General features: G+C 54.5%; 2 protein-coding genes across 2 annotated transcripts; one reads left to right on the top strand and one right to left on the bottom strand.

The window, feature by feature from the left end:
- Window positions 1–7,017: 7,017 nt before the first annotated feature.
- Window positions 7,018–18,159, top strand: PTGS1 (prostaglandin-endoperoxide synthase 1; the record flags this gene model as incomplete). The annotated part of the gene is made up of 11 exons (XM_083876037.1): window positions 7,018–7,132; window positions 11,987–12,103; window positions 12,235–12,375; window positions 13,107–13,250; window positions 13,597–13,778; window positions 13,864–13,947; window positions 14,269–14,515; window positions 14,800–15,086; window positions 15,667–15,814; window positions 16,172–16,545; window positions 16,623–18,159. The coding sequence occupies 10 exons, from the start codon at window positions 7,018–7,020 to the stop codon at window positions 16,525–16,527; spliced, it is 1,821 nt and encodes a 606-aa protein (XP_083732163.1). The 3' UTR covers window positions 16,528–16,545; window positions 16,623–18,159.
- Window positions 18,160–20,598: 2,439 nt separating this feature from the next.
- On the bottom strand, window positions 20,599–24,338 carry PDCL (phosducin like). Its single transcript, XM_083876163.1, has 4 exons — window positions 24,294–24,338; window positions 23,808–23,985; window positions 23,024–23,205; window positions 20,599–22,249 (listed from the first exon to the last, which is right to left on the bottom strand). Exons 2-4 carry the CDS (start codon window positions 23,977–23,979, stop codon window positions 21,698–21,700), a joined length of 906 nt encoding a protein of 301 aa, XP_083732289.1. The 5' UTR covers window positions 23,980–23,985; window positions 24,294–24,338; the 3' UTR covers window positions 20,599–21,697.
- Window positions 24,339–27,832: the final 3,494 nt, after the last annotated feature.

Below are 27,832 nucleotides of genomic sequence, written 5' to 3'. Positions count from 1 at the left end.
CATGGGAATTTCCCAAATATTTACCACTACTACACAGGGAATAAAACCTGTGGTAAAAGCAGCCTGGTGCTGGGCTGGGGACAGAGCTGCCTGGATGGCTGGGGAGCCCATTTACGTTCACCTCCCTCCCACCTCTCTGTCCTGCATCAGCCAGGAACAGCCCCAAGGGTCATAGAAATTGCTCTCAGCCCTGGTACCATCAAGGCAGGGCAGATAGCACATGAACCTGGGGAGCTGTGCCCCCACAGTCCATCCTGCTCCCACCCCTGTGGGACAAGTAGAAAAAAAGCACAGCCCCAGCACCTCCCAGTCACACAGAACCACCCAGGAAAAGAGAGGATGGGCACTCACCAGCAGCTGGCTCACAGGGCGGCCCTGGAGAGGTCCCACTTTCCCTTTGCAGCACAGATCACCTGCTGCTCCACATCAGGAGCTGCAGCACCAGCTCTGCCTGTTCCAAACACTCCTCCACTGGCACCAGCGGGAACCTCTCACTTGGTTCCAGCCTGGATTGCACCCAGAGCTGATAAGAAGCTGCAGCTGATGCTGTTGGCGGGTGGGAAAGGAGTTCCAGCTGTGCCAAATAACCCAGGAGGGGAAGGGAAGTGCCAGAAAGCGGCTGGGCTGCTTTAATGTGGGTCGGTGTCAGTGATGCCACATCAGCCACCTAATAGTTTGGCCTTGGCAGGGCAGAGGGTGAGGGAGGGCCATGGCTGGACCCTCTGCTGTGCCCTGGGCTGTCCACACCCTGCTGCCCTCGCAGAGAGCCCTCTCCTAACAGCACCTGCCAACCTGGGGCACTGGCAGGTTCCACCTGGTGGGCACTGCTGCGGCCTGGGGGTCCCCAAGGGGTCACACTCCCAACACGAAGAGCACATCCCTGTGCTCACCCCTGCTCAGGACACACCTGTGCCCTTCCCAGGCTGACCAAAGCCACTCTGATCTCCACCAGGATGTTCCAATGCTCCAGGCAGCTGGACAACAACCGGGCAGACACACCAGGCTCCTGCCAGCTCCTGGACCCGGCCCCGCGGCCGCAGGGACGCGCAAAACGGAGGCAAAGGGAAGGAAAAACTCCAAGGGAGCTGGAAGCTCTCGACATAGTTAAAAAACAACATTGCTCTTCAAAATAGATGTGATTGCGCTCCTTGTGAGTCATCGAGCAGAGACACCAAGATTGCTTTGTGCCAGGGACGAGCCGGGCGCTGATTGTGCCGCCCGGATTTGTATCCAACAGACCCTGGATGGCATGTCAGAGTTTACAGCTCGCATACATTTTCAACAGTGAGCTTTGCAAAATGTATCAATGTAATCTCTGCCTCCTATATTCCGTGTTGATTAGACACGATTTCTGGCTGGATTTTCAGAAAGCTCAAGTGCTTTTTTAATCACTACAGAAGCTCATTATTGCTTTCCAGTGACTCTTATGTCCTTCACTTCTCCTTTCAGATTAGAGTCTATAGTCAGATGAATATTGGATGATTTCATTACATACAAATGCAATCAACAGTTTTGCATAAATTTCTCCTCTTTTCTTGAGTTTCAATTGACCTCAGCACCCGTGGAGGCAGGCGCAATACACATGTAAATGAGCTGGCGTTGCTGCAAAGACACGGATTCGAGAAACAAGATAAACTGTCAGATAATATTCAGGATTTTTTAAGAGATCAAAAAATACTTCCTCGTTCAGCCCAGCCGTAAAAATGGCACCTTCAGCTGCTGGGGAATTTGCTTTTGTTTTGCTCGTGTCTGGCTGTGGACAAAGACCAGGAGCGGCACCAGTGGCCAAGCGAGGGGCCGAGCAGAGCTGGGCTGGCTGGCAGTGATGGTTTGGGGATGGCAGTGATGGTTTGGGGATGGCAGTGGGATGTCCATGGGGTGGATGTGGTGGTGGCACAAGTCTCCTGCCACAGAGAAGCCACTGGTGGAGTCTTGTGGGAAGGTGCCCATTTGCCCGGGTTTGGTGGCTCTAGCAGTGGTGGTACCGATGGTGGCACTGCCATCCCCACTCCTGCCCTGGTGGGACCATCTCGATGGGATGCTGAGTTCAGAGCCCTGGGACCCCTGAGCCCTCCTGGGCAGTCCCGAGCACCAGCCTGGCAATGGGGGCACCTGCAGGGCTGGGCCAGGGCTGCCCTCCTCACCCTGTGCTACAGCACACGGGGGAACCACCGTTCCAAAGATATTTAAACCAACACTCCACACGAACAATCAGGGCTAATTTTAAAAAACTGTAATTAAAAATAAAGGACCTCTTGGTAAAGAAGTCGGGGTAAACTGTCAGCGGTTACTTTGGATGTGAAGCCCTTACCTTTAAAAGAATAATTTTTGTGCTAATGTGAGCAATCCAGCACTCCCACACTCTCCTTCGGGGGGCCTGTGGGGAAAGAAACTCGTGGGTTTCTTTTGATACCTTTACGTGCTAATCTTCTTAACAGATTTTTAATTAATGGGAACAGAGCACTTTGCAGCCGGGAAATCTATTGGTGTAATTGCCTGGTGGATTAGTCCCATTAACCACACAAATTACCTGTCTCCAGGCCGCCAGCCCCACCGGGGAGCTCCCTGCGCTGGACACACTGAGCAGCCCCATTCTGAAGCAATTTTGATAAAATAAACTCTCTAATCAGGTAAATAATTCCATGAGGGAAATTGCTGCCTTCCCGCAGCCCCCCTCCAGCGGGACCTGGCTACTTTCAGGGGAATGCAACACGCCTCCAATTACAGCCAAATCTCCAGCTCAGAGACCATTTGGGAGAAGCCCACGGCACTGGGGACCCCCTCAAACCAGGGCGGCTGAGGAATTAAGGCATTTAAGCTGTCAGCTGGAATCTGGCCTGGTCCCTGATTACCTGGGGGGGACGTGCAGCGTATTTAGGTTCGTGTCCGTTGTAATTTCCTGACCCCCAGCGTTGATCCCCAATGACTTGTGTCCGTGTCAGGTTCCTGCCCGTGGTCCCTCAGACACGTGGCCCCGGGCTCGGGGACAGTGACCTTTGGGCAATTAAGGACATCCAGGCCAGCCTGGGCCTGGGGAAGTGGGAACATGCAGCTGTCCCCATGAGGCACGGGGTGAGCAGAGCCACCTGTGCCCATTTCCCCACCACGCCCGGCGAGGCTGAGTGCTGTGCTGCCTGCCATCATCCCTGGGGATGGACACCTGGACCCTCCCCAGCCCTGTCCGTGGGTTTTCATGTTCCATCGTGATGTTGGAGCTGAATCTGACAGGGACTTCCACAGCTGTCCTTTGCTCAGGGCCTGATGTGGGGATGAGGTGCCCCAGGTGGGCACAGGGGGGTGCAGGGGACTCAGCCATGCACAGCCCCAACACGCTTCCCACTGCTTGGGGAAGGGCTGCCCAGTGCCCGGGGAGCCCCTTGGCCAGGACGGCTCCAAACCTGCTGTACCACCCTCTGCCCCTGTTGTGAGCCCGTGTGTGGGGACAGCCTCAGGGGCAGTGGCAGCAGGGACACCATGTTGCCCACATGGTGAGGTGGCCTTCAACCATCCCCTGAGGTGCTCGGGTGATCAATCCCAGCGCCGGTCCCTGATCCGGGAAGGGGCACGGGGCTGTTCTTCCCCCTGTACCAAGAGGCTGAAACTCTCCCCTTGGTTGCCCCCATCTCTCCTGGCTCTGGGAGCAGAGGGTGACCCGTGGGGCCACCCCAAACAGGAGGGGACGAGCAGGCCGCGGCTGGGGCAGAGCTGGGCAGAGCTGGGAGGTTGAGCGAGGGGCTGCCCAGGGAACCCTACACCGCGGGTAATTGGCATCAGATGCTCCCTGACCTGCCGCATCCACCGGGAAGCTGGAAGCATTTATTTGTCTGAGCCGGCGGCTCTATCTGCGTGCGGGAGGCGTTGGCGGTGGCGGGGCCGGCCTGAGCTGAAGATGATGAATATGATTGCTGAAAGCGCTTTCCTGAGTCCTCCTTTCCTGGGGCTCAGGTTACGAGTTCCCAGACAGCCTGTCCAGCTCCGGCTTTTCAATTCTGATTTGCAGCCCCCCAAAGTGTCTGTCAGCTCCCCACGCTGGAGGAAGTGCTGGGTCCTCTGCTGCTGTGCCCTGCTCAGCCATCGGGGAGGGTTTGTCCCCCCGGGCTGCCCCGCTTGGCCCTGTGCCCAAAAAACCCCCCTGAGCCCAGCCAGAGGGGACTAACCCTGAGCAAGGCCCCGTGAGGGGTTTCTGGCCACCAGCATCTGCTGTGCCCTTGTTTCTGTGCCTGTTGGGGACCTTCCCCACCAGTCCCCTCTTAACTTCACAGCAGAAAAATGTAGGGGGTCAGCCTGTGTTCACTGCCATCCCCTGCAGCCCACACTCAACGCTGCCCACAGAGGAGCTGCCCAGAGATGGACAAGGATGGGACAGCCCCGGGATGCTCCACGGCCATGCAGATCCCCCGGGATTAGAGGGACACAGCCCTGACAGGCCCGGAGTGGGGAGTTGGGGGGTGCCCCTGCCTGGTTCCCCACAGCTCTGCTCCCTGTGTGGGGCTCAGAGTGGGTGCTCTCCCTGAGCTGCTCCTTCGCCCCTTGTCTCACGGCTGTGGGGCCACAGCACCAGGTATCCCCAGGGCACAGGTGTTCCCATGTCTCCAGCATCCTTGGGAAGATGAGGGGAAGGATTTTGGAGGCTGATCCAACGCAGGTTCTTGTGTCCCGCTCTCCTGCTCTAGTTGGGTTTCGGATTCCGGGGGCAGCGGAATGAGGAGCTCAGGGGACCCAAGGGGAGATGCGGGGCGGCCCAAGGCAGAGCAGCACAGGACCAGCGATGATGCTCCGTGTCTCCCAGCGCCTCCCAGCGCCTCCCGCCGCCGCGGCCGCGCTGCCATCGGCGGAGTTCTGCTGCCTCCCTACGGAGGAGGCGCCGGCAGCACCTCCGGGCCAGACCCGCCGTGCCGTGACCGGGGCGGTGACCTCTCACCGGAGCCTCAGGCGAGGCTCTTGTGCATCCCAGCACGGCTCTGAAAGTGCCTTCTCCTTCCTGTCCGACGCTGCAGTCGAAGGGCCGCAGCCCTTCCCGCAGCCATCCCGGGGGTCTGGCCCCGGCTCATCCCCGGGGCAGCACCAACAGCCCTGGAACAGCCAGGGCCCGCCTGGGGGCTGCTTCCCTCCTGCTTTCCCCCAGGACACGGCAGTGGGATTCGGCAGCACCACACTGGAGATCCCCTTTCTACTCCAGAGTGGTGTCAGGGCATTTGCTGGCCAGACCCAGTGCCCAGTTTGCCAAGGCTGTGGCAAATCCCCAGATGTGCCCTCTGTGCCTCAGGTGGCCCTGGCCTTGCCCCAAGGCTGTGAGAGCACAGTGTCACACAGCACAACTCACCTTCCTTTGCCCTGGCTGGGGACAGGAGCCCATCTGGGCATGCAGGGCTGGCTGCCACCCTGGGACTTGGGGTCAGACATCGTGGGCAGCAGCTCAGACAGAGCCACGGGAGGTCTGTTGGCAGCCAGGGCTGGCACCAGGGAGTTCAGTGCCTGCTGGTTCAGAGCTCAGCACGGCAGTGAGGTGTCTGGGCACTCAGGAGACACCAGGAGTGTGCAGGACACCGTGCAGCCGGCAGCAGATCCCCCTCCCTCACCCAGCAGTGCCGGGACAGCCCCTCCAAGGCAGCCCCTGGGCAGCCCTGGCGAGACAGCTGTCCCCGGGCTGTTGCAACCACTTCCTATATTGTGCAAGAGAGTGGTTATTAAAACCTGATGAGAGGGAAAGGAGGGGACAGTGAGAACAGGAGCACTGCTGGAGCAGGACATCCCCAAGGGCTGCTGGGCTGGCCCACAGAGGGAGAGGGGTCAGGCTGTGCTGTGTCAACAGGGTCAAGCGTCGGGTGCAGGATGGGAGGGGGACAGGCCAGAGCTGGGCTGGTTGTGCTGCGAGAGGGAATGGAGGGGAAATAGGGCTTAGGGCTGTGGCCCCCTGGGGAGGCTGGAAGGGGGCAGGAGCAGCGGTGAGCCCAGCACACACCGACTGCATCAACTGCACACATCCAGCAAAACCTGCCCCAATTCCCTGCATGAGCTCCTCAGTGAGAAGCAGAGATAGTGTCCCCACCCTGTGTGAGAGCATCGAGAGCCCACTGAGCTCATGTTTATGTCATGGGTGGTGCATTTGCCTGATGAAGCTGGATCTGAGGCCCGTGTTCATTTTTGGACACCTATGAAAGCCACTTGTCCTGTCAGGACACTCCCTCCCAGCTGCTGAAACCCCGCAGAGGAATCAAGCAGGATCCACACAGGAACTGTGCTCCCCCAGCCTGCCAGGGCTTCCTGCAGCTCAGCAAAACCCGCGATAATCCTCACCCTCAGCCAGGCCCCTGCTGGGGTCTCTGCCACTCCCACAGCTCAGCACAGAAGAGGCTCTGAGCTCAGCGTTCCGCCAGTCTGGGGACATCCCAGCAAGGTCTGCAGCCCACCATCCTCCGGCCCAGCCCAGAGTCCTGCAGAGCCTCTCCCAGCCCCACACGGTTCCTGTGGGGTGGCCGGTGCCTGCCCGGGCTGGGCTGGCTGGATCCTGTCGCTGCTGCCAGCGGTTGGTGCCGGGAACAAAAGCATCCGGCAGGAAACACCCAGCGATGCTTTCACCGATTAATTCAGCTTTTCTGGCCGCTGGCGGCTGCGGGCAGCCTGGCCCCTGGCACAGCCGGGCAGCACCGCCAGGGCAGCCAGAGGAGCAGAGCCAGGCCAGGGGAGATCGGGGTGGAGTCCTGGGGGACCTGAGTGTGGGACAGGGATGCAGGGACAGGGCAGGGCGTGGGGATGCAGCGGGATGTGGGGGTATGGACATAGGTGGGAACTGAGTGGGAAAGGAGGGAATTTGGTGTTCCCGGGACAGGCACGGATCGGGGCAGGGCTGAGGACGCGGGCGTGGCCGAGGGGACCAGGGGAGGGGAGCGCAGCCGGGGCAGCCCCGTCCCGAACCGTCCCGTCCCGTCCCGTCCCGTCGGGGGCGGGAGGCGGCGCGGCGGGGGCGGGGGCGGCGGGGCCGCGCCGGGTGCGGGACGCGCGGAGCTGCCTCTCGCCATGGGCGGTGGGTGCCGGGCCCGGGCCCCCCCGGCCGCGGGGCTGCGCCTGCTGCTCGCCCACGCCGTGCTGCTGCTGCTCTGCGCCGCCGGGAGCGCCGCCGGCACCGGCTCCGGTACGCGGGACCGCGCCGGGAGGGAGGGAGGGAGGGAGGGAGACGTGGGAGCGGCGACATCCCGAACAGGGGACATTCGGCCGGGGGGCGCCAGGGGGACCCGGTCCCGCAGGGTCCGGTACCGGGAGTCCCGGGGGAGCGCTGCGGGACCCGGGCGGGATCGCATCCTCACCCCCGGCTGCTCCTCCCTCGCCCGGCGGTGCCGAATGGGCCGAGGGCGGGCAGGGCGGGCAGGGCGGGCAGGAGCCCCACGACACGACCACCGCCGGGTCAGGGCGCCCGCAGCCCCCGGAGCCGCGGCTTTCGGCCCATCACGCCTGGCTGGGACCAAACGCGCCCGGGCAGAACAAACTTCCCCTCCGCCTCCCGCAGGGACCACACGCGGGGCCCGGGGGGGACACGGCCGGCCCGAGGCGGCCCGGGACGCACGACAGGGCTGGAGCCCGGCCAGGACCGCGGCCACCCCGGGCCGGCCCCCCCTGCGGGCTGAGCGCCAGGGCCCGGCGGCTGCCGGCAGCCTCCGCTCCGGGATGGGCTTCTCCGAGGAAAGGGCGACAATCCCCGTCCGTGCCGCCAGCCAGGGCCCTTCCCGCTGTCCCCAAACACACGCCCGGTGACACTGAGGCTGGGAGTGGGGATGGAGGGCTGGGGACAGCAGGGATGGCTCTGGTGGCTCAGCCATCCTTTCGTTCCCATGTGCTGTAGGAGTTCACCGCGTGCTGCCCAACCTCAGGCACACCGGGAGATGTCGAGGAATAATGCTGATTATGGCAGGCACCCATGGAGCGTGTGGTTAAATAAAACCATTGCTCAAACCCCATCAGCTCCATCAGCCCAGCCCCCACAAGGCAGATTTCCCCAGATCCTTACCCAGGGCATTGATTCCAGTCCCTCTTCTGTGAAATTACCTTATTCCCTGAAGAAAACCAGCATGAACTTGGGGCCCTTGTGAGATTTTACAATTCCTCTCTAAAGTAACATTCTCAGCAAAATGAGCCTGGGCACATGGGCTGCATCTCTCAAGGGTCTCTGCCCACCTGTGTTCAAATGGTGCCAGTGGTGACCCCATCTCCAGCAGCCTGCCCAGGATAACCTTCTGCTGTGGGAGGTGAGGTGTCCATACCCAGAGTCCCCAGAACATGCACAGGCTGAGCATGTGGAGTGCAGGAGGCACCCCCATTGCAGGGGGAGCAGGACCATGGCAGAAGTGATCCAAATCGAGTGGGCTTGGGCTGAGCAGAGCTGGTGCAGAGCAGGGGGTGTTGCCCTTCCCACCCCATCCTGCCAGGAGAGCAGGGATTTCTCTGTGCTGGAGCAGCTGGTCCTCTGTAAAACCAGTGACCTCAAGGTGCGGACTTTCCTGTTTTGGCCGTGAACATTCCAGAAAGGGAACATGACCCATGGCTGCATGGATCCCATGGCTGTGCAGAGGGCAGCCATGTCAGCTCTGCAGGGGACTCCAGGAGCTGGGCTGTGACCTGGCAGGATGTGACAGGCCCAACCCCCAGAAACAGTGGGGCTGGATGACCTCAGTGTGGCAAGCATGCCACTGCAGGACACATCAACCACATCTGATGAAAGGAGGGCCCTCAGGGGATGGACCTGGCTGTCACTGGCTGGCCTGGACCACAGGTGGTGGGGACAGATAAGGGACAGCCTCTGTGCTGCTCCTCTGGCTTGGCCATCTCTTTACATGTGTCTTATCTTCCTGAGAAGTTCCTCTGGGGCCAGCACCTGTGTGTCCTGCTGAGCACAGGACAGGGCCTGGGGACATGCTGGGGACCCATATGCCTGAAGCAGCTGGAATGGTGCAGTCCTGGAGCTGCACAGCACGATCAAAGCCAATTTCATTATGTAGAGGGGAAAAAAAATACCTGGGATACATGATATACATGAAAGGAAGGCTTTTGTCCAAGCCTTAATTAGGGAGGGAGATATCTGATTGAGAAATTAGGGGAACTGTGGTGTGCCCTGAGGTGCTGTCAGCTGAGCAGCTGGGCTCTGCTTCTCCCCAGCGTTGCACCAGGAGGACCAAAGCCCTAATCTAGTCCTCGGATCTGCTCTCAAAGACCAAATAACAGGATGTTGGGCTGAGGCTGGGATCTCCTGCTCACTTGATATTTGCTGCCCAGAGCACTCCACTTGACTCCTCACAGGCTGCACCTTGGCTCTGGGCCATGGTGTTTGTTCTTTGTAGACTTCTCCTCTGGCTGTGAGCAGAGCCAGGCTGGTCCCAAGGTGTTTCTCAGTTTTCCCTGCAGATATTGCCCTTGGCTGCTAACTTGCCTTCAGGGGTGCAGTTTTGTTCAAGTGTTCTTTGCAAAGTAAACCTGACCATCCTCTCAGTGGCCATTGCACAACTCAGGCTGCCAAACAGGGGCAGTGGCAGCACCCCAACAGTGGCCACACACCCCACCCGTGTGGCCAAGCCCCAGGCACGGGGCAGGTCGGGCACAGGGCCTGCTGTGTGAACCATGGTGGGGACCTCTGGCAGAGCTGCTTTGCATCCATGTCTGTTTACATTGCCCTGGTCTGCACCTCCTCCCAGCACATCCCCTCTGCAGTGGGGCTCCCAGAGTCAGCCAGGGCTGCAGAGCGAAGGCAGAGAGCCCTGGGGCTGTGCCACCCCCCCAGCCCACCCCGGGCAGGCAGCCTGGCTCAGGTGCAGGGGGAGGATCAATGAGCCCACGTGGAACACAGCTGTGGCCCTGGCACTCTGCTCCTGCTCATGGTGCTGCCAGAAGTGGTTGCAGATGACAATCTGGCTGTGGTGTGTGTACTGTGAATAGTTCGTGGGCCCGAGGAAACCTTTCTGGATCAGAAAAACAAGTGCGTAAGAGCTCCATCGTCTTCAAAGCCAGCGGAGCGAGCCCGGCTCCATCCCGGCCATGATTCACCCCAGGTTGCTTTGGCTGCGGTTTGCAGAGCGGATGTTGTCGCTGAAATGTGGCATTTTTCCGCGGTGATGGAGCTTGTGCCCCGGCCCTGGCGGCACGGAGGGGCCTCTCTCCCTGTGCACGCTGCCAGCGGCTTTCCCCATACCTGGAGCCGCGCTGGCAAGGCCGGCACAGGATTCCTGCCCGGGGCGTGGAGAGGCAGGAGCTGCTGCACAGGGAGGATGTGAGGGGGTTGGTGTCGCGGGCCAGGACACGCTCCATCCCCTTCCCACCCTTTTGGCTGGAACATGCTGGTCCCACCCCACCTCCGGGACCCCGCGGCACTGACACCGGGCTGAACCGTGGGAGGAGGGCCCGGCCAAGCGAACTCCTCCTGACTCCCCAGATCAGCTGGAGAGACAGGGCAGGACACGACCTGCTGTGCCACGGAGCATCCTCCCAGCCTGCCCTTTTTGCTCTTCGGGGCTTTTCCCGGCTCTGCAGCAGAGCCATGTGCGGAGTTACCGGCGTGGGAATAGCCCAGAGGATGCTCCAGCTGTGCTGCAACACCTTCCCCTTTCCAAAAATTTCCATCTTGCAAAACTCTGAACGGGTGGTCTGACCTTAATTTGTCTGAGATAAATAAGATCCTGCCTGCTGCCTCCCGTCTGGAGACATGAAAAGATCTGAGATGAAAGGGAGCCTGATGGAACTGCTGGGAGCTGAACGTGTCTTTGCAAGTCGGGCCCTGTTCCCTGAGGGATTTGGGACCACAGGACTGAGCCTTGGGCTCCCAGGCAGCCCCTGCCCTGCCCCGAGTATGTGGCTGTTAGGAGGCTGAGCAACTGAGTATAAAATCAACTTTATTTTCCAAAGATGTTAACTTTTACCTGCAATTTCCTATGGAAAAATGTGGTTTCTGTTCTGCGTGCCCAACCCACCACCCCAGCAATGGAACTTGTTCCCAAATTCCAGAAGAACCTGAAGCAGGTCTGGCAGGGATCTGGTGAGCTCACAAACCACATGGAGCAGCTGATAGACTCAGGAGACCTTCCTCCATAAGATGTGACCCAGGCCATGGCTGTCCCCATTCCTGCGGCCAGCAGCGCCAGAGCTGGCCATTGTGTTGGTGGCACCTTTGTCCACGACTGCTGTGTGTCCTGGTGGGGCTGGTGGCCCACAGTGTGCTCTGACAAAGCCAGGTGTGCTCCAGGAGGTCTGGGCTTTGGGCACTTCCCTCCTCCTGGCACAAAGGCTCTGTCCAGGGTCTGTGGGGACAGACCTGGCTTGGTGAGTTGAGGATGCCACTGGTGAGGATTTCAAGAGGCAGCTGTGACAGAGAACATCCCAATTTCCAGAGCATTCCTTGGGCTGATGGAAAGCAGATGAGTCTCTGGCCACCGTGGACTGTGTTTCTCTTTCTCCTGAGGTTTTCTGCTCTTGGAGGGGCTGCGGATGGTGGAGTTACAAGGACAAAGTGGAGAGGCTTGGTGTGGATGGTGCTGGCTCAGCGTGGGAGCTGCTCTGTGCCAGGGGGTCTCCCTGTGCCCTGTGATCCCACCACCCTGGGCAGGACTGGAAGGGGCCCTTATCTCATCCCTGCAGGCTGGGCATGAAGGTGGCGGAGGAAGGGGCCGGGCGGGAGCCGGGAGCGAGCCCAGAGAGGCCCTTTCCATCCGCTGGGGGCTGAGGGGCCCCTGCCAAAGCAAACTGCCCTGACAATGGCTGTTGTTATTAACATGGTTGCTATTTGCACGGCTTTATCCTGTGCTGGGGCTCCGGGGGCACAGCAGCCCCCCAGGCCTGGGGAAGAGCACCATAACAGGGCAGTGCTTGGCTCCTGCAGCACAGAACCTCCTGAGCTGGACCTGGCCGGGCTGTGCTCAAGGCAGTGTCCCCCCCTGAGGAGCAGGGAACCACCAGAGGCAGTGATGTGGTGGCTGGATGGTGATGTCTCTCCCTCTCTCTCTCCCTGCAGTGAATCCTTGTTGCTATTTCCCCTGCCAGAACCAAGGGGTGTGTGTGAGGGTCGGCCTGAGAGGATACGAGTGTGACTGCACAAGGACGGGGTACTACGGGGTCAACTGCACCTCCCGTAAGTGCCTCTCCCCGTGATCTGGCACCACAGTGAGTGCCAGGGCAGCACTGTGCCCACAGCACTCACTGACAGCAGGTGTGGCTGGGCTGGCTCCTCAGCAGGGAGAGTGACTGGTCTGTTTCCCCCAGCTGAGTTCTGGACACGTCTCCACAACCTGCTGAAGCCCAGTCCTGCCTTCTACCACTTCATCCTCACCCACTTCAAGTGGTTTTGGGACATTATCAACAGCACCTTCATCAGGGACACGCTCATGAGGCTTGTGCTGACAGGTGAGGGGTTGGAGAGGGGCTTCAGCAGGACTCGAGAAGCCCCTGGCATGGACAGAGGTGTGGGTGGGGATAGCAGGGCTGCAGCAATGCTGAGGAGTTCCTGTGAGCAGAGTGAGCATCGGACTTGAGTCACCTCACCAGGAGACCCAGAAGGTCACCCTGTCCTTCCCTGTCACCCTGTCACTGTGCCTGGGGGGCTGCCCACCCTGATTGCAGTGGGGTGTAGGGGGTCCCCAGCACTGTGCCAAGCTGCCAGCTGGCTGGAAAGCATGAGCAGTTCTTGGCATGCTGCACGCCCCAGGCCAAGGAGCTCTTTCACAGCTGCACAGAAAGCAGGCTGTGGAAATACGGCCCTTGTTACTCATGTCCCCATATTCATCACTTTGCATAAATATTTAGGTTCCAGCTCTTGGAGCCGTAGCGACATGCTCACAAGGCTCCGGCTGTTGGCTTCACCATTTCTATGGGTTTGTCATCTCATTCATCATCCAAGAATCCACTTAGCACATTAGCCCAAGCCCTCCTTTGCTGCAGGGAATTGCAGCCTTTAAAAGGCTTGCAGCAAAGCCCAGGACACCCACGTGCCTCCCCTGCTGGTACCTTTCTGGTTTTGGGGTGGTGGGGGGGCATGTCTGGCAGCACAGACAGGCAGGCAGGGACCAGAGGCAGAACCTGTGAATTGCTGCCTCAAGCCCCACAGTGGCGATCTCCCTCCCCCTCTCTCCTTTCAGTTCGTGCCAATCTCATCCCCAGCCCCCCCACTTTCAACTCTGACTATGGCTACATCAGCTGGGAGGCCTATGCCAACGTCAGCTATTACACCCGTGTCCTCCCGCCCGTGCCAGACGACTGTCCCACGCCCATGGGCACCAAAGGTACGTGGCTGGTCCAGGGGACCCACACCTTGAGTGTTTCCCACCCAGCCGTGGCCAAGCTTTTGCTGCCATCTGCAAGGCACCACTGGCAGTGCTACGTGCTATCACTGTCCTGCCCAGGCTGGCTCTGCAGCAGGAGGAGCCTGATGGCATCCAGATTGCTTCTGGGACAGCTCAGGCTGAGCTGCTGGGACATGTCATGGCCTGTGTGAGAGGGCTGCAAAGTGTCTGTGCAGATGAGTCTGTGCCTGATGCTACAGCAGATTCCACCAGCAGCCCTGCAAACAGCACCAGTACCCAATTGGGCTGGCACTAGGCATCTGCCCTCAACCTCCATCCTTTGCAGGGAAGCTGCAGCTCCCTGACCCCCAGCTCCTGGCGGAGAGGTTCCTGCTGCGGCAGAAGTTTGAAGCTGATCCTCGAGGCACCAACATGATGTTTGCCTTCTTCGCCCAGCATTTCACCCACCAGTTCTTCAAGACATCTGGGAAGATGGGACGCGGCTTTACCAAGGCACTGGGGCATGGGGTGAGGGCATAAGGGCAGCAGGAGTGAGAGGTGCTGGGGTCCCTGTCCCTCTCAGAGCAGCCTCAATGCCCTGTGCCCTCCACAGGTGGACCTGGGACATTTGTACGGGGACAACCTGCAGCGGCAGCACCAGCTGAGACTCTTCCGAGATGGGAAGCTGAAATTCCAGGTACCACCCAGAACAACTGAAACATATCCCAGCCCTGCGAGCCAGGGTTGTTTGAAGCCCATCTTTCTCTGGCAGCTCCTGGGAGACCCCAGCCCTGATGCCCTGTGTAGCTGCTGGCTGGGGGACAACCTTTGGGGTGCAGCTACTCTGACTGCAGCAGGTGTTTGGGGCTGTGTGAGGGAGGTGTTTCCATTTCACTCATCTCTTGCAGGAGAGCAGATGAGGTGCCCCCTTAGGGAGGCAGCTCCTGGCTGGGTGGGCTTTTACTGGGATATTTCTGTCCCTTCCGCCCTTTCTGCCCTCTCGTTGTTGTGTCCCTAGGTGGTGAATGGAGAGGTGTACCCGCCCATGGTCACCGAGGCTCCTGTTCACATGGTGTACCCGCCGGGCGTGCCCAAGGAGCAGCAGCTGGCCGTGGGGCAGGAGGTGTTCGGGCTGCTGCCGGGGCTCTGCGTGTACGCCACGCTGTGGCTGCGTGAGCACAACCGCGTCTGCGACCTGCTCAAGCGGGACCATCCCACCTGGAGCGACGAGCAGCTCTTCCAGACGGCGCGGCTCATCCTCATCGGTGAGGAACAGGCACCGGCCTGCCCCACTCCTCTGGGCGGCCCCCGGGGACTCACACGCTGGCCAGCCCCTTTTTGAGGGTAATAGCCAAACTGCCTTTGAGGCATTTCCTCTGGCATCCTCCTGGCAATCATTTGTTTTGGTCCATAGAGCAAAAAAATTGGCTTTGGTCCCTCAAAAATGGTGAGGAGGAGATGAACGGCTGCTGTGGGAGATGTGGGTAACATCTCAGGTACAGAGCTGGTGGCTCCTGCTGCTGCCAGCTGCTTCTTTTCTCCTGCCCAGGGGAGACCATTAAGATCGTTGTTGAAGACTATGTCCAGCACCTCAGTGGGTACTACCTGAGCCTCAAGTTCGACCCCGAGCTGTTGTTTGGGTCACAGTTCCAGTACCGGAATCGCATCGCGGTGGAGTTCAACCAGCTCTATCACTGGCACGGGCTGATGCCCGACTCCTTCATCATCCAGGGACAAGAGTACAGCTACGAGCAGTTCCTCTACAACACCTCCATGCTCATGGACTACGGTGTGGAGGCACTGGTGGAGTCCTTCTCCAAGCAGATAGCAGGAAGGGTAAAGTCCTGCTCTGTCCTCCTCAGGAGGGACACCGAGTCTGCCCAGGGCAGCACCTGATGGGCACACCAGGAGTCCTCCCCACCAGCACCGTGGCGAGGCTGGCCCTGGCAGCGCCCGTTGGTTGCCCTCGGTGCTCTGTAGTAAACATTCTGGTGATGCCAGGAGCCTGTGGAAGGCGGGATCTCCCCGCCCGGCAGTGCAGCAGCGTCTGGCGCTGTTCTTTGCTGCCATCGCATGGATGTTTTCTTCCAAGCGATTGCGGCTCCATTCCTGACCCTCTTTGCTTGTGCCAAGCAGCCGAGCTGAGGCTGAGGCCCTTTGGGTTCTCCCAGTGAGCCTGAATTCTCTCTCATCCTCACAGGTCACTGGATGACTGTCCATCCTGGACTTCTCCTGACCTGACCAGGCTGCTCTACAGCTGGTTTTTGCACTGTCCACTGGCTGCTCCTCCTCTTGCTGCTGCAATGATGTGCTGGTGTCCACAGCACAAACCCAGGACATGGATGCTTTAGTGTGATGGTGATGTTGGTGCTGCCTTGTGCCTGATGTGTGCTCCTCCTTGTGCTCTCCCCTCCAGATCGGTGGGGGACAGACCATCAATGCCAATGTCTTGCACGTGGCTGTTGGAGTCATCAAGGAGTCCCGGCAGCTGAGGCTCCAACCCTTCAATGAGTATCGGAAAAGGTTTGGCATGAAGCCCTACAAGTCCTTCCAGGAGCTGACAGGTAGGGCTGCAGTGCTGCTCCTGGGGCTTGGCTGAGGCAGGGCAGGTGCTCTGTGCCCATGGGTGAGTACGAGGCCATGAGCTGCCCCTCTGGCACTGGGCTTGTCCAGCACAGCAGCTGCTCCTGCCCATCCCTGCCCTGCCTGCTCATAGCCCCACAGTGGGATGATGCAGGGGATGCAGGGGTCCTTCCTCCTGGGGGCTGGAGGACAGAGGACAGTCCAGAGGACAGTCATTGGCCTGGAAGTCAGGCTTGCCACTGCCTGCAAGGGAGCCACCCTCCCTTTGCCCACTGCAAGGCCAGTCCTTGTAAGGTGTGATTCTCTTGCTAAAGCACTCTGATCTTCACTTGGTGCAGGAGAGGAAGAGAAGGCAGCAGAGCTGGAAGAGCTGTATGGAGACATCGATGCTCTGGAGTTTTACCCAGGCTTGTTGCTCGAGAAACCCCAACCCAACGGCATTTTTGGGGAAAGCATGGTGGAGATCGGAGCTCCATTTTCCCTGAAGGGGCTTTTTGGAAATCCCATCTGCTCCCCGGAGTACTGGAAACCCAGTACATTTGGTGGAGCAACTGGCTTTGAGATTGTTAAGACAGCATCCCTGGAGAAGCTCGTGTGCCTCAACGTGAAGAAGTGCCCGTATGTGGCGTTCCACGCACCGGACGCCGCGGAGCACGGCAGCCCTCGGGCTGGTGGATCATCTACAGAGCTCTAGCAGGGATGACCTGCCCAGGTAGGGACTGTCCTTGTCCTGGTGCAGGCTGAGCTGAGCTCCCAGCCCAGTGCTGAGTGTCCTGTTCCTTCCTGCAGTGAATGGTGGGGACACAGGAACATGCCACTCCTGTGCCCAACAGAAACAGAACAGGACACGCTCCCACCCTGGGTGTCCTCGTGCCAGCCCTCGAGGAGAGGCTGCTCCCTGCTCTCTGAAAAACTTGAGTGCCTTGGGCTGCCAGCTCTGTCCCCAGCAGACTCAGTTCTCGATAGTGAATACCTTGCACGAAACAGCTTTGGAATTCCCCAGTGGACACTCTGGACTCCCCAGTGCTTTGTCACCTTCCATCCCTGCTGCCTCCCAGCACTGGGCCACCAGCTGCCCCTCTTCCAGAGGGGTCATATCCACATTATGCCTGAAAACCATTTTCAGAATTAGTGAAAAGCATAAAACTGGAAAAATTTAATTTTAGTTAACTGGTTAGCACTGACTTAACTCTTACTCACTAGGAGTCCAGTTTTTCTTCACACAACATCTATTTCCAGTAGACACTCTCCTTCCTGCTCAGAACAGGAGCCCAGAACCCAGGGAGCACTCCCTCCTCCCCTGCTGCACCTGGTGAAGCAATGAGCTGCCTGAGGGATGCAGAGGAGGTGGCAACATGCAAAGGAACAGGGAGGACAGTGTTTATACTGCGCAGTAGTAGCTGAGCTTGCAGTAGAAGCCTGTTCTGATCCAATTCTCCTGCAACAGCCTGTCCAGTACACATGCACAGCTGGGAGGAGGAACCAAAGCAGTCTCTCCTGGAGGAGACCAGAGAGAATCATGAGGTCACATCCCCAGATCTCCTGTGTCATGCTGGCTTGGACCCTGGCATGTGTCACTGGCTGCCAACCCAGAGCTGCTCACAGAGAGATGTTACCTCTGCACACAAAGGGATGGAGTCTCTTCCATCCCAAAATCATCACCCTTCTCTGCACTAACAGCTCAGCAAACACATCTCACAACACACACAGCCTGCTTCTGTCCTTCTCTTGCCCAGCCAGGCCACATGGTAGCTGGCAGCCACTGTCGTTGGCCTTAATCCCCATCAGATCCTGGTTAAGCTCCAGGAAAAAGGATATTTAAAATAATAAACGATTTAAAAACTCCTCTATTTCTGGCTGTGCTCACCAGCATCGTGCTGGGTCATTGCTGACTGCACCTTAAGAAATAAATGAAGCAATCACCCTCCCGTAGCTGCTTCCATGGAGGTCTCTGAGTGTCCTGAGGTGGTTTGAACTTTGTTCCTCTCTGGCCCCAGCTCTGTCCTACTCCAATGGCACTGTTCAGTGTTAGGACAATGCTCTCAGGCACAGGGTGGGATTGTTGGGGTTGTCCTGGGCAGGGCCAGGAGTTGGACTGTGAAGATGTTCGTGGGTCTCTTCCAATTCAGGATATTCTGTAATTCCATGGTGACACAGCACTTAGACCAGCATTGTGTATTTCTATTCCATAAAAACTATCCACATGTAAATCTGACAGCCTGGGTGTTTTGTAGACTTGAAACAGCCACAGTCTGTAAGAGAACATGCAGCTGTAGCTCCTTCCTGTGCTGTCCTGGAGGATGGGAGCACTCCTGAGACTCTGCTCCATCCCGGCAGGATTCCCAGGGAGGTGTTACAGGAATTTTAAACCAGGGAGGTTTAAAGGGCTGGTGCCTTGGCAGGGATGTGATAGGAGAACGTCGTAGCAAGGGAACATCTGCAAGCAGACTCCCAAGGCACGGGCCTTCTCACACACTCTCTTTAGCCCTTCAGAAATGGGACAGCATTATCAGGATATCATCTGGATTTTAGTTTCCTATGGGATGTGAGGAAGCAGAGAGGCCAACAGGACCCCCAAAGGCACAGCAGGCAGCTTCACCTGCTCTGTGCTCCCCTGGGCTGGCCCTGCCCAGTCCTGGCACATGAACAGCCCAGTGCTCCCATGTCGTGCAGAAGTGCTGAGCAGCAATCCAAGAGCAGGACTGGCTCCTTCCCCGCCCACACGTGCCTGCAGCTGGCCCAGAACACTTCCAGCTGTGCGTGTGACTGCCCTTCCTGGCCAGGAGCTGCTCCAGCCCCAAGCATCCTTCCCATCCATCTGGTGAGAGGCACGAGCTCGGCTCGTTTCAGTTAAACCACAAATATCCTGTGTGTGCTCGTGGCTATCGCCGGCTGCCAGCGCTGCCGTGGGACCAGCTGATAACTGCACCAGAGCCCCTGGGAGAGCGGCCTGGGCACTCTCTGCCAGCAAGCAGGAATGGTCCACTGGGAACTAGCTCAGCTGAGCAACCACTGGCAAACCTGGCACCTCTTCCAACCAGTCCAGGACAGCAGAGCATCTCTCTCCTGCTAGCAGGGAAAACTTTGAAATTGTTTCTTTGAAGGGCCAACACATACCAACCCCAGGAACAGCATCCAACACATTACTGAAATCTCCCCCAGGAGCCCAGGCACCCACAGCCCCACACACAGACCTTCCCCCAGCCCAGCACTGCTGAGTTTTTCTGTTTTCTGTGCTGGTTTTCCAGCCATGGCAGTGTTTGCATCCTCACATGGTGATGTTTAGTGTGACCACTAGCATCACCCAACCATGGCAAGGGCTCCCTGCTGTGCTGTGGGGCTGGTGCAGAGGGGAGCCCTGCCAGAAGTACCCTCTATTTGAGCTCTTGGTAAACAAAGCTCGTAGGACACCCTCTGTATTTTCAAACAGGCCTCTGAGGAGCCCAGCTGTGGCTTGCCTGCGGTGGGGATGGACAGGGACAGGAGGATGGGGCTGTCTGGGTTCCTGCAGCAGCAATGAAAACATCCATCTGGGGTTGTGTGGCCTCAGAGGCGACGACTGACTGAGCAGGAGGAGAAAAGCAATCCCCTGTTGGAGGGAGTCTCCAGACTCTCCCAGCAGGCCTCTCTGCTGCAGGAGTCAGGCCAGTGACTGCACAGGAAACCCTGTTTGGATTTTCAGAAAAGGCATCTTTTGAACATTTTACAAAGAGGCAGATGGGAGGCCAGAAAAACTCAGTGTAATCTTTTCTTTGCTAAATCTTGTCCTGCACTGCCTGGCATCCATGCTGGCACCACGATTAAATGTCCATGTTGAGCTCATCCTGGGATTTCCTTCTTGCCCTCACCAAGCAACCATCCGTCCTTTCCTGTGCACTCACATTCCGTGCCCAAGCCCTGCTGTTTGTGTTGGAACATCATTAACTGTGAGCAAACCCAGGTGATGCCACAAGGGCCTGTATTACCTGTCATTCCTGGCTGCCTCCTCGCACTGCGCTGCTCCTTCCAAAACAAAACATTTCTCAGAGGCAACAGACCTACCTGACAAGTGCTTTTTCAACTCCTATTTATAGAACTCCTTGAAAATTCAGCTTGAAGAAAGGGCAAAAACAGCAGCAGCTTTTTCCCAGCTCAGCCTCCTCTCCCTGCTCACAGCTGTGTGGCCTGTGCATGAAGGAGCAGCAGGGTTAGGGCACAGCTCCTCTCCCCTCACTCCCTTGTGCTTGTTACATTCTTCCAGATCAATGATTAATTGGATTTAGACCTTTTTTCTCCTCCTTTTTTGCTACTGGCACAGCAAACCATTTCTCCCACACCTGAGCACAGGAGGTTCCTCACCAGGAGTCACCTTGCTCCAGGCCATTGGACACAGAGCAGCAGGAGAAGGTTTGATCTTGTTACAGTTTTGCTGCCATAGAGGGCAAAAAAAGACAGCACTTTATAAAAATAAAACTTCAAAGCAACTCAAGCAAACAGCTCTGCCTTGATCCCCTCTCCAAGACAGGTTTTATGATGATGCTAAAATGCACCCTGTCTGCACAACGGACTTTACTGAATCTCATCCTAGATATGAGTTACAGTTACTTTGATATTTTCCTTAAATGTGCTGATATCCACACTGAATGATTTAATTTCATATAACTTATACAGGGTTTTTTTTTCTGCAATTCTCAGATGAAAAGAAATAATCTCTCACCACATTTGAAAACCTGGATTTTTGCCAGGTTTTTGCTTAAAACAGCTGCAATCTGTGCCAACTCAGTCATTTTAAATTACAGATTATTTATTTTTCTGCTCATACTACTTTTTAAAACACAGTTTAAATAGATACAGTTAGAAATTCTCCTTTTTCTAGCCCAAGATCCATTCTTATTAAGATCCTATTAAGATCCACAGACACATTTGCAATTCTTCCTGGTGTTCCAAAGTGCTTTACATAAAAATTGCAATTAAATTTAATCATTAAACATGGCATTACACTGGGTCATGTATTTAGGTAATGATAGTCTACTTACTACTGAAGGCAGACAGAAAAGAACTTTAGCACTGATTTAGTAATTTTAGCATGAGATGAAATTCTGAGGTTATTCAAGTCCTAATTCTGCATTTTGTCAACAAAATTCTCCTTGCTGCTGTTCAGGACACATTGGAACTCTTTGTAGCAGACAGTCTCTCTGAAGAGGCAGAGCTCATTTTCTGATCAAGTGACTACTATGAACTCCAAGGATGGGTATTTTAAAACCCAAGAATGTATTAAGAGGTGGAATTGCATTTATGTCTCAGGGAAGGTTAAGGAAGAAGAACTCTCTCCAGGCTGAAAAGCAATTTTCAGGATGAAGCCAGGGGTTGTTGTTATTTGTAAGCGAGAAAGGAATAAAAATTTAAGGCCAAGTGTTAGAACAAGATACTCCCAGGAAGGAGACTGCAAATTGTGGAATGGAACATGGGACCTCACACTTTTAACTGGAGCAGTTCAGCACCAGGTTAAGTAGTCTTGAATTTTAAAATCTCTTTTATTTGCAGTCTCAGTTCTTATTTTAGGGAGTTGGTGGCCACATCTCAATTGAAATGTGCAAGGACTCTGAGACATGACAACAGACAATTTCCTAAAATGACTGAATTGTGTTAGAACTTCGTGGTAAGTAAAACACATTTGACTTGCATAGAAATGAGACTGTTATAATTGTAGATATGGAATTAATTTAAGAAAATGTTAGGAACTCGTTGCTATTTTTAATGAGCAAAAGTCAAAGTGCATGAAGGGGAGGAATACATACCCACACGATGGAGGATAGAGAGAACAATCCCTAGCACAAGAACATCCCACAGCACAACTACACCTACGGGCCCTTGGCATCAATGCCTCAGTCTATTTCCAGATCACTGTCTTCACTGTAGCATGCAGATGGATTATGTATAGAAGTCAGGAGCAGTACGTCTTTTTCTGGCAGCAAACCACATTCCTGCAGAAAAGCCTCCAGGTCTACAGCAAAAAAATCTTCTCCAAGCTGGTCAGTGATACGCACGAAGTTGCCAATGAGCTCCCCTGCCTTGTAGACCAGCAGAGCTGGCAGGGCATTGTTAGTGAAACGAGTGCTGGCACCAATGAGGGAACTCTTCACTCTGCAGAATTTCACTGTTGGGTACTCAGCAGCCAGGCAGATCATGCACCCATTCAGGGATTCAGTGCCAGGGATATCATCTTCATAAATATGGATCATGATCAGCGTGCTCTTGTGCTCTTTGTCCACGGTGTCCAGGAATGCTTCTCCACTGGTGATCTCAAACACCTGCTTGAACTGCTGCCCACTGTACAACTGCTGCCTCATCTCTTCCATCCGCTGCTTCCTGTAGCGCTGCAGGAACTCCTCGTCGTCCTCATCATTGTGGATCATGTTGTATTCTTGTAAAGTCATCTAAAAAACACACACACAGATTCCTGAAAAACATCTGCACCACTATATGGGTCACTTACATAATGAGAATGTAAATCAAGAGGATTAATGTGGGTCATTCATCTTTAATAACAGCAAAGTACAACCCATGAAGGCTCAAGCACCCTGTGTATTACACTCCATTCTGATCTAATTAGAAACCGTGTCCAGTGGGAACAGCGATTTCAGCCCTGAGTATTCCAGTTTCCACAAGCTGCACTAATAACACAAGTGGCTGCTCCATGCTCCCACTTTAATCCAGGTTAATGGTGGCCATGTGCTTTCACTGAGCTGGGAGTGCTGATTTGGAAACTGCCAGACCTAAGACAAGCTTCTTTCTCATCAGCTTTTCATTTAACTTTGCAGTTAACATTTTGTGGCACCATTGTGTCTGTAGAACTAAAATTAACAGGATTTTATGTATTTCATATCTGTTCACTTGCTTCATTAAACTTATCTGCATCACTCAAGATACAGGAGACCACAGCCAACTTTCATCATCTGAAGGCACAAACATGTCTGCAAATTAGTAACTTTTCTGACTACAACTCAGGGCTAGTTTATAGCCCAGCTGATTAAAACCATTCACTACCTCCAATTTCTGGAGCTCAGAGTTGAATTCTAAACACCCACTTATTAAATACTAAATTAATAAGGGCTCCTAGTTTCAGGCAGGGGAGACAGCATTCATAGTTTTGCTGTACAACTCTTCACATTGATCCCCTGAAGTTGACTCACTTGACCAACAGATCCTACCTTTCCATTAATTTTTTCCTGAAGCTCTTTCTGCTTCTGCTTATCAGCCTCGTCATCCAGGTGAGACCTGCAGGTCATGGACAGCTTCTTGATGAGCCTCTCCATCTCCCTGCGCTGCTCCTGCCGCTGCTCCGTTTCCAGCTGCTTAAACCTCCTCCAGTCATTAATGACTCCCTTGGGACCTGGAATTAAATGTGGAGGCATTTTGTATTAAAAAGACAACACAATTTCACCTACCGTTTACAATCAAGGAATAATTTATAAATCAGAAAAATACTGACCCTGTCACAAACGTTTCTGTAACTATGAAAACCACTGAAATAAGTCATTTGCCATTTGCATGTCTATTTTTTTTTTAATACGAAGGCTACATTTATTTAACTAGGTTATTCTTATAATTGTCCCAAAGATTAATATCTGTGCTCTTGAAATAGAACCACCAGCCCACAAGAGTTCCCCTACTGTTAGCATGGCTTTCATCAGGACAAAAATAATGATATATTATCAACCAAACTGTACAAATCAGCCTTCTCTCAGCTTTCTATCCAAAGCCTGACTGCTTGAGATACAATGCTGAATTTGAATTCTCTCAGAGGAGAAGTTAGACATTAAAAAACGAACAGCTATTAATAATAAGGTTAGACAACAGCCAAGAATTGATCACCCTCTGACTCAAATATGCATAAACCCAGGAGTTTCATTTCAAAAAATTATTTTTAGAAGCACATACAAAATTTCCAAAAAACAAAGGATTTACAAAAGAAGTACATTGAGATGATGATACCTGTGTTGACAGCGCTGCCATCGCTGCTGAGCTCCACCTCGCCCACGCTTTCAGGAATGCTGCTCTCCCCTTCTTCTTTATCCTCCTTCTCACTGTCTTCATCCTCACCCTCACTGCTGCTGTAATAATACTGCAGCTTCTCACCAAGCAGTTTATCATCCGTAGAAGTCATTATGCTCTAAAAATAAATTAACAAAACAGAGGATGTGTTTCTGATCAAACATGTATCACGATGGTTCTTTACTTCCTCAGGGCAGTTTTTAACTCCAGGAGAACACAGTCCATTCTCAAACAGCCCTTGATGCAGTCAGTCACCCGAGTTAATTCTTAAAACACAATTTAAAACTCAATTTTAAGCCTTAGAGCCTCACTGGACAGCTCCATCAGGCTGATTCCCAGCTACTGACTACTATTTGCATTATTTAGCAACAATTTACTTGAGCTGAAAAACTATCAATATAACGAAACAAATCAAAGCGTTCTGACCTGTATTCCCTTCCAGTCTTTCAGAGACAAGCTTCTACCAAGACCTGGAAGAAGAAATTTTAGTCAAATCAGTTGATATGGGCTCACTCTTGACTGTGCAGGGTCTCCCAGGCAGCCAGCCCAGGCCGTGACACAGACCCCGCTATCAGCCCATGGACACAGCCGGTTTTCCTGCCGGACGCTGCAGGTTCTGAGGGAGCCAACCCCAGATTCAGCGGATTACAGCGCCAGATGGCCCGGGATTACCGGGACCGCCCCGCAGCGGGGCCGGGCCTGGGGCGGTGATTCCCGCGGGCCCTGAGCGAACCGGCTCGGCTCCCACCGCCCATCCCGGCCGGGCCCGGCCCCGCGCCTTCCCCTCGGCCCGACCCAGGATTCTGCGGGGCCCGGGAGCACCGGCCCGAGCGGCGCCTCCCGAGGGGAGCGAAACGGCCCCGCTGCCCCCCGCCCGGCCCGGCCCGACCCGACCCGGCCCGACCCGACTGCCTCACCGCTCCCGGCCCCGCCGCCTCTCCGCTCCCCTCACCGCTCCCGGCCCCGCCGCCTCTCCGCTCCCCTCTCCGCTCCCGGCCCCGCCGCCTCTCCGCTCCCCTCTCCGCTCCCCTCACCGCTCCGGGGCCCGCCGCCTCTCCGCTCCCCTCTCGCTCCCGCCGCCTTCCGGGGCCGCCGCGCGGGGCACGGCGGGAAGGAGGCGGCCGGGGGCGGAGACGGGCCCGGCCCCGCAATGGGAACGGGAACGGCACGGCGGGACCGCCCGCCCAGGGAACGGGAACGGCACCGGCCCCGGCCGGATCGCCCCGCCCCGCAGTGTCTCCGTTCCCTCCCGCTCCCCCCGGCCCTCCCCAGCCCCCGCTGACGACAGACAAAGAGCCCTGTTAAGGTGGACAAATAATTTTTATTCGTGCATGCAAATACATGTCAATACTGCAAACTTCTTCCATCGAGTCTCTCAAACACCGAACCGGGATGCTCTATCCGTGCCCAGCCAAAGCTACAACCTCTGCACGTCAGTGCTACAGCGACACACGGGCCCCGCCGGGGCCCCCCTACTCTAACACGAAGGGAAACATTACCATTGGGAATCAAAACCGAAATAAACGGAATAGAATTTACTCCCCCATATATCCCCATTTCATTTTACAGATTTTTTTTTTCTTTAAATTATAGTTTTAAATAGAAGCTGAGAATGCGCCATAAAAATGAGCATTAAATCCATCGTAGCGATGGTGCCTGCTTTATACATGATGGGTGTACACCATCTTTTATTTCATTTACATTTCAATCGAACAATAGATTTGCAAAGAAAATGTCTAATACAGACGTAAAAATATTCACACTAGAGCTTCACAATCGGTTGTACAATTGACAAACAGGCCTCTTTTCCCAAACTTTCCAGCTAAGCAAATTTATAAAATGTAATCAATGCAACAAGAAAAAAAAATTTTCTTTAAAACTTCCAGGGAAAAGAATACGCAGTAAACAGTATCAATGCGACAGCAGATGCTGCAAGCTAACCACAATACTTCGGAGTGGCTGTACAGTGGGTATGTGCAGTACAAATCAAAGCCACGTGTGTTGTATCACAACTACTGTATAATGTACTTGTTTGCCCAGCTAAGAAAACGCATGCATTCCCATGCCTTGGGTAACGGAGATCTACTCTGGAGAAATCCATGGGCTATGTGCAAATGACCTTGGCTTTTGGCAGTAAGAAACGCAGCCAGGCTCTGCTTTATTTCAGCTTTTACAGCAAAATCTTGAGTGACTTAAAAGCTTCCACAAGCATCCTGAAATAATGGGGTGTAGAGTTATGTTTGGGCATTGGGCACTATGATTATTCAGATTTGTTTCATCTCATCAGTGACAGTGACAGGGTGTTTTTTTGCCCCCTTGTCCTGCTCCCTTGCCAGCAAAGAGATGCAGGGGGATGACTACTGCCAAAGTCAGCTGTTCATTTATCCTGGGAAATTGGGCCATTTAAAAAAGCACATTTATTGTGTTCTGCTTGCAGAAGAGGTCCCTCAATGAGAGGGAACTTCCTAACAAAGGGTTTAAACTACAACATAAAAATGAACTTTTACATCCTATAGATCATCTGATCATTTCTCATTTTGTTACACTCTCAAATTCATCACCTTCCTTTAATACCAGTCTAATAATTAATGAAAAGTCTGTTCACAAATATGATCAAGGAGCTGCTGGCATACAGTGTTTATGTACAGCAACAGGTACAACTTGACAACTTGTGCTTTAAAAAAGCAAACAAAACCAATGTTTGGAACTATTCTGAGTTTAGATTGAGTTATTTTAAGCGTTCTTTCCTCAGCTGTTTCTGACCACTGTGCATTATTTTGTACCTCATCCAGCCTAGTACACTATTATACAAGAACAGCATTCAGCTCTTGAGTACAGGAGAAATTAAAATTTCAATTGAGTTATCAAAGCACTAAAACCTTCCAAATTAGACTTCTACAAAGAGCTTAATTAAGAGCTTATTTAACATAATCAGCTGTGTACAACTGTTTTTCTTTTTCCTAAATCAAATGCCAAACTTTAGTGTCCCTGTACTAGACTACCAAGAACCAACGCCAGTTTGCTTTGCAAAGAGTCTAACCTTGCCTTTGAAGGGTCTAGTATACATTCTACAATGCAAAATCTGCATAAACACTAAGATTCATTTCTTGTCACCTGTTTACAGGAACAAAGTATCAGTAGCAGGGCAATCACTCTGCTCTAAGTATATGTTAAGAATGTACAGATAGTTACTTTCTCACACAAGCATTCTCCCAGCACAAGCATTAGTCTCTATTAAGACCTATGTGGGAAATGAGGCAAACCAAGGAATGAATCCAGGTAGTGAGGCAACACAATTAACTTAGATACTAATAATTCCCGTCTCTCTTGCATGTGAAATCCCTGCTGTACCCCGAATGGGGAAAAAAAATAAAAAATAACCAAACCAAACTAAACCAACCCAAAATGCTTGTCCAAGCAAAGCAAAAGAGCCAATCTCTTTCCCCGATCTGCTCCGGGCCTTCTTTTCTGACAGCACAGTAAATTAGGCCAAAACCTAAATGGGCATCACTGCTATGGACACACAAAGGTAAGTCACTCTCTCAGCGTCAGAAAATAAGCCCTTCCATAGCCCAAAGGCACCTGATTTGCAACTAACAAATGAATACATACTTGTTTGTAAAGGGTCAAGGGCTGAAACTTCAACAAAGAAGGAAGCCAGAGGCAGGTGTTCCCACCTGCAGCTTCTTCTCCCTGTCAGGGCACTGGAGGGCATTAGTTTCATGGCAAAAACCACACAGTCAGTGTCAAAACTGTAAGACAAAGCCAGCATGCTATTAAACTCCCAAATAATTCTTTTGCCTGCCATTATAGGTTAAAAATTCAACTAGAAAACTCTAGCCTCAGTTGAGAATCAACTTTCCATATCAAGTTTATGGTCATCCTAGAGAACTGCTCTATCACGGGACCTCCTGCTGCAGACAAGAGTCTAGAGATACATTTGTTCTTAAATATGCCAAGACCTT

Source organism: Zosterops lateralis (genome assembly GCF_965231275.1).
Source record: "Zosterops lateralis genome assembly, chromosome: 20".
NCBI classification, from domain to species: Eukaryota; Metazoa; Chordata; class Aves; order Passeriformes; family Zosteropidae; genus Zosterops; species Zosterops lateralis.
Note: the sequence above shows the minus strand (reverse complement) of the source record. Positions and strands in the feature narration are given on the sequence as shown.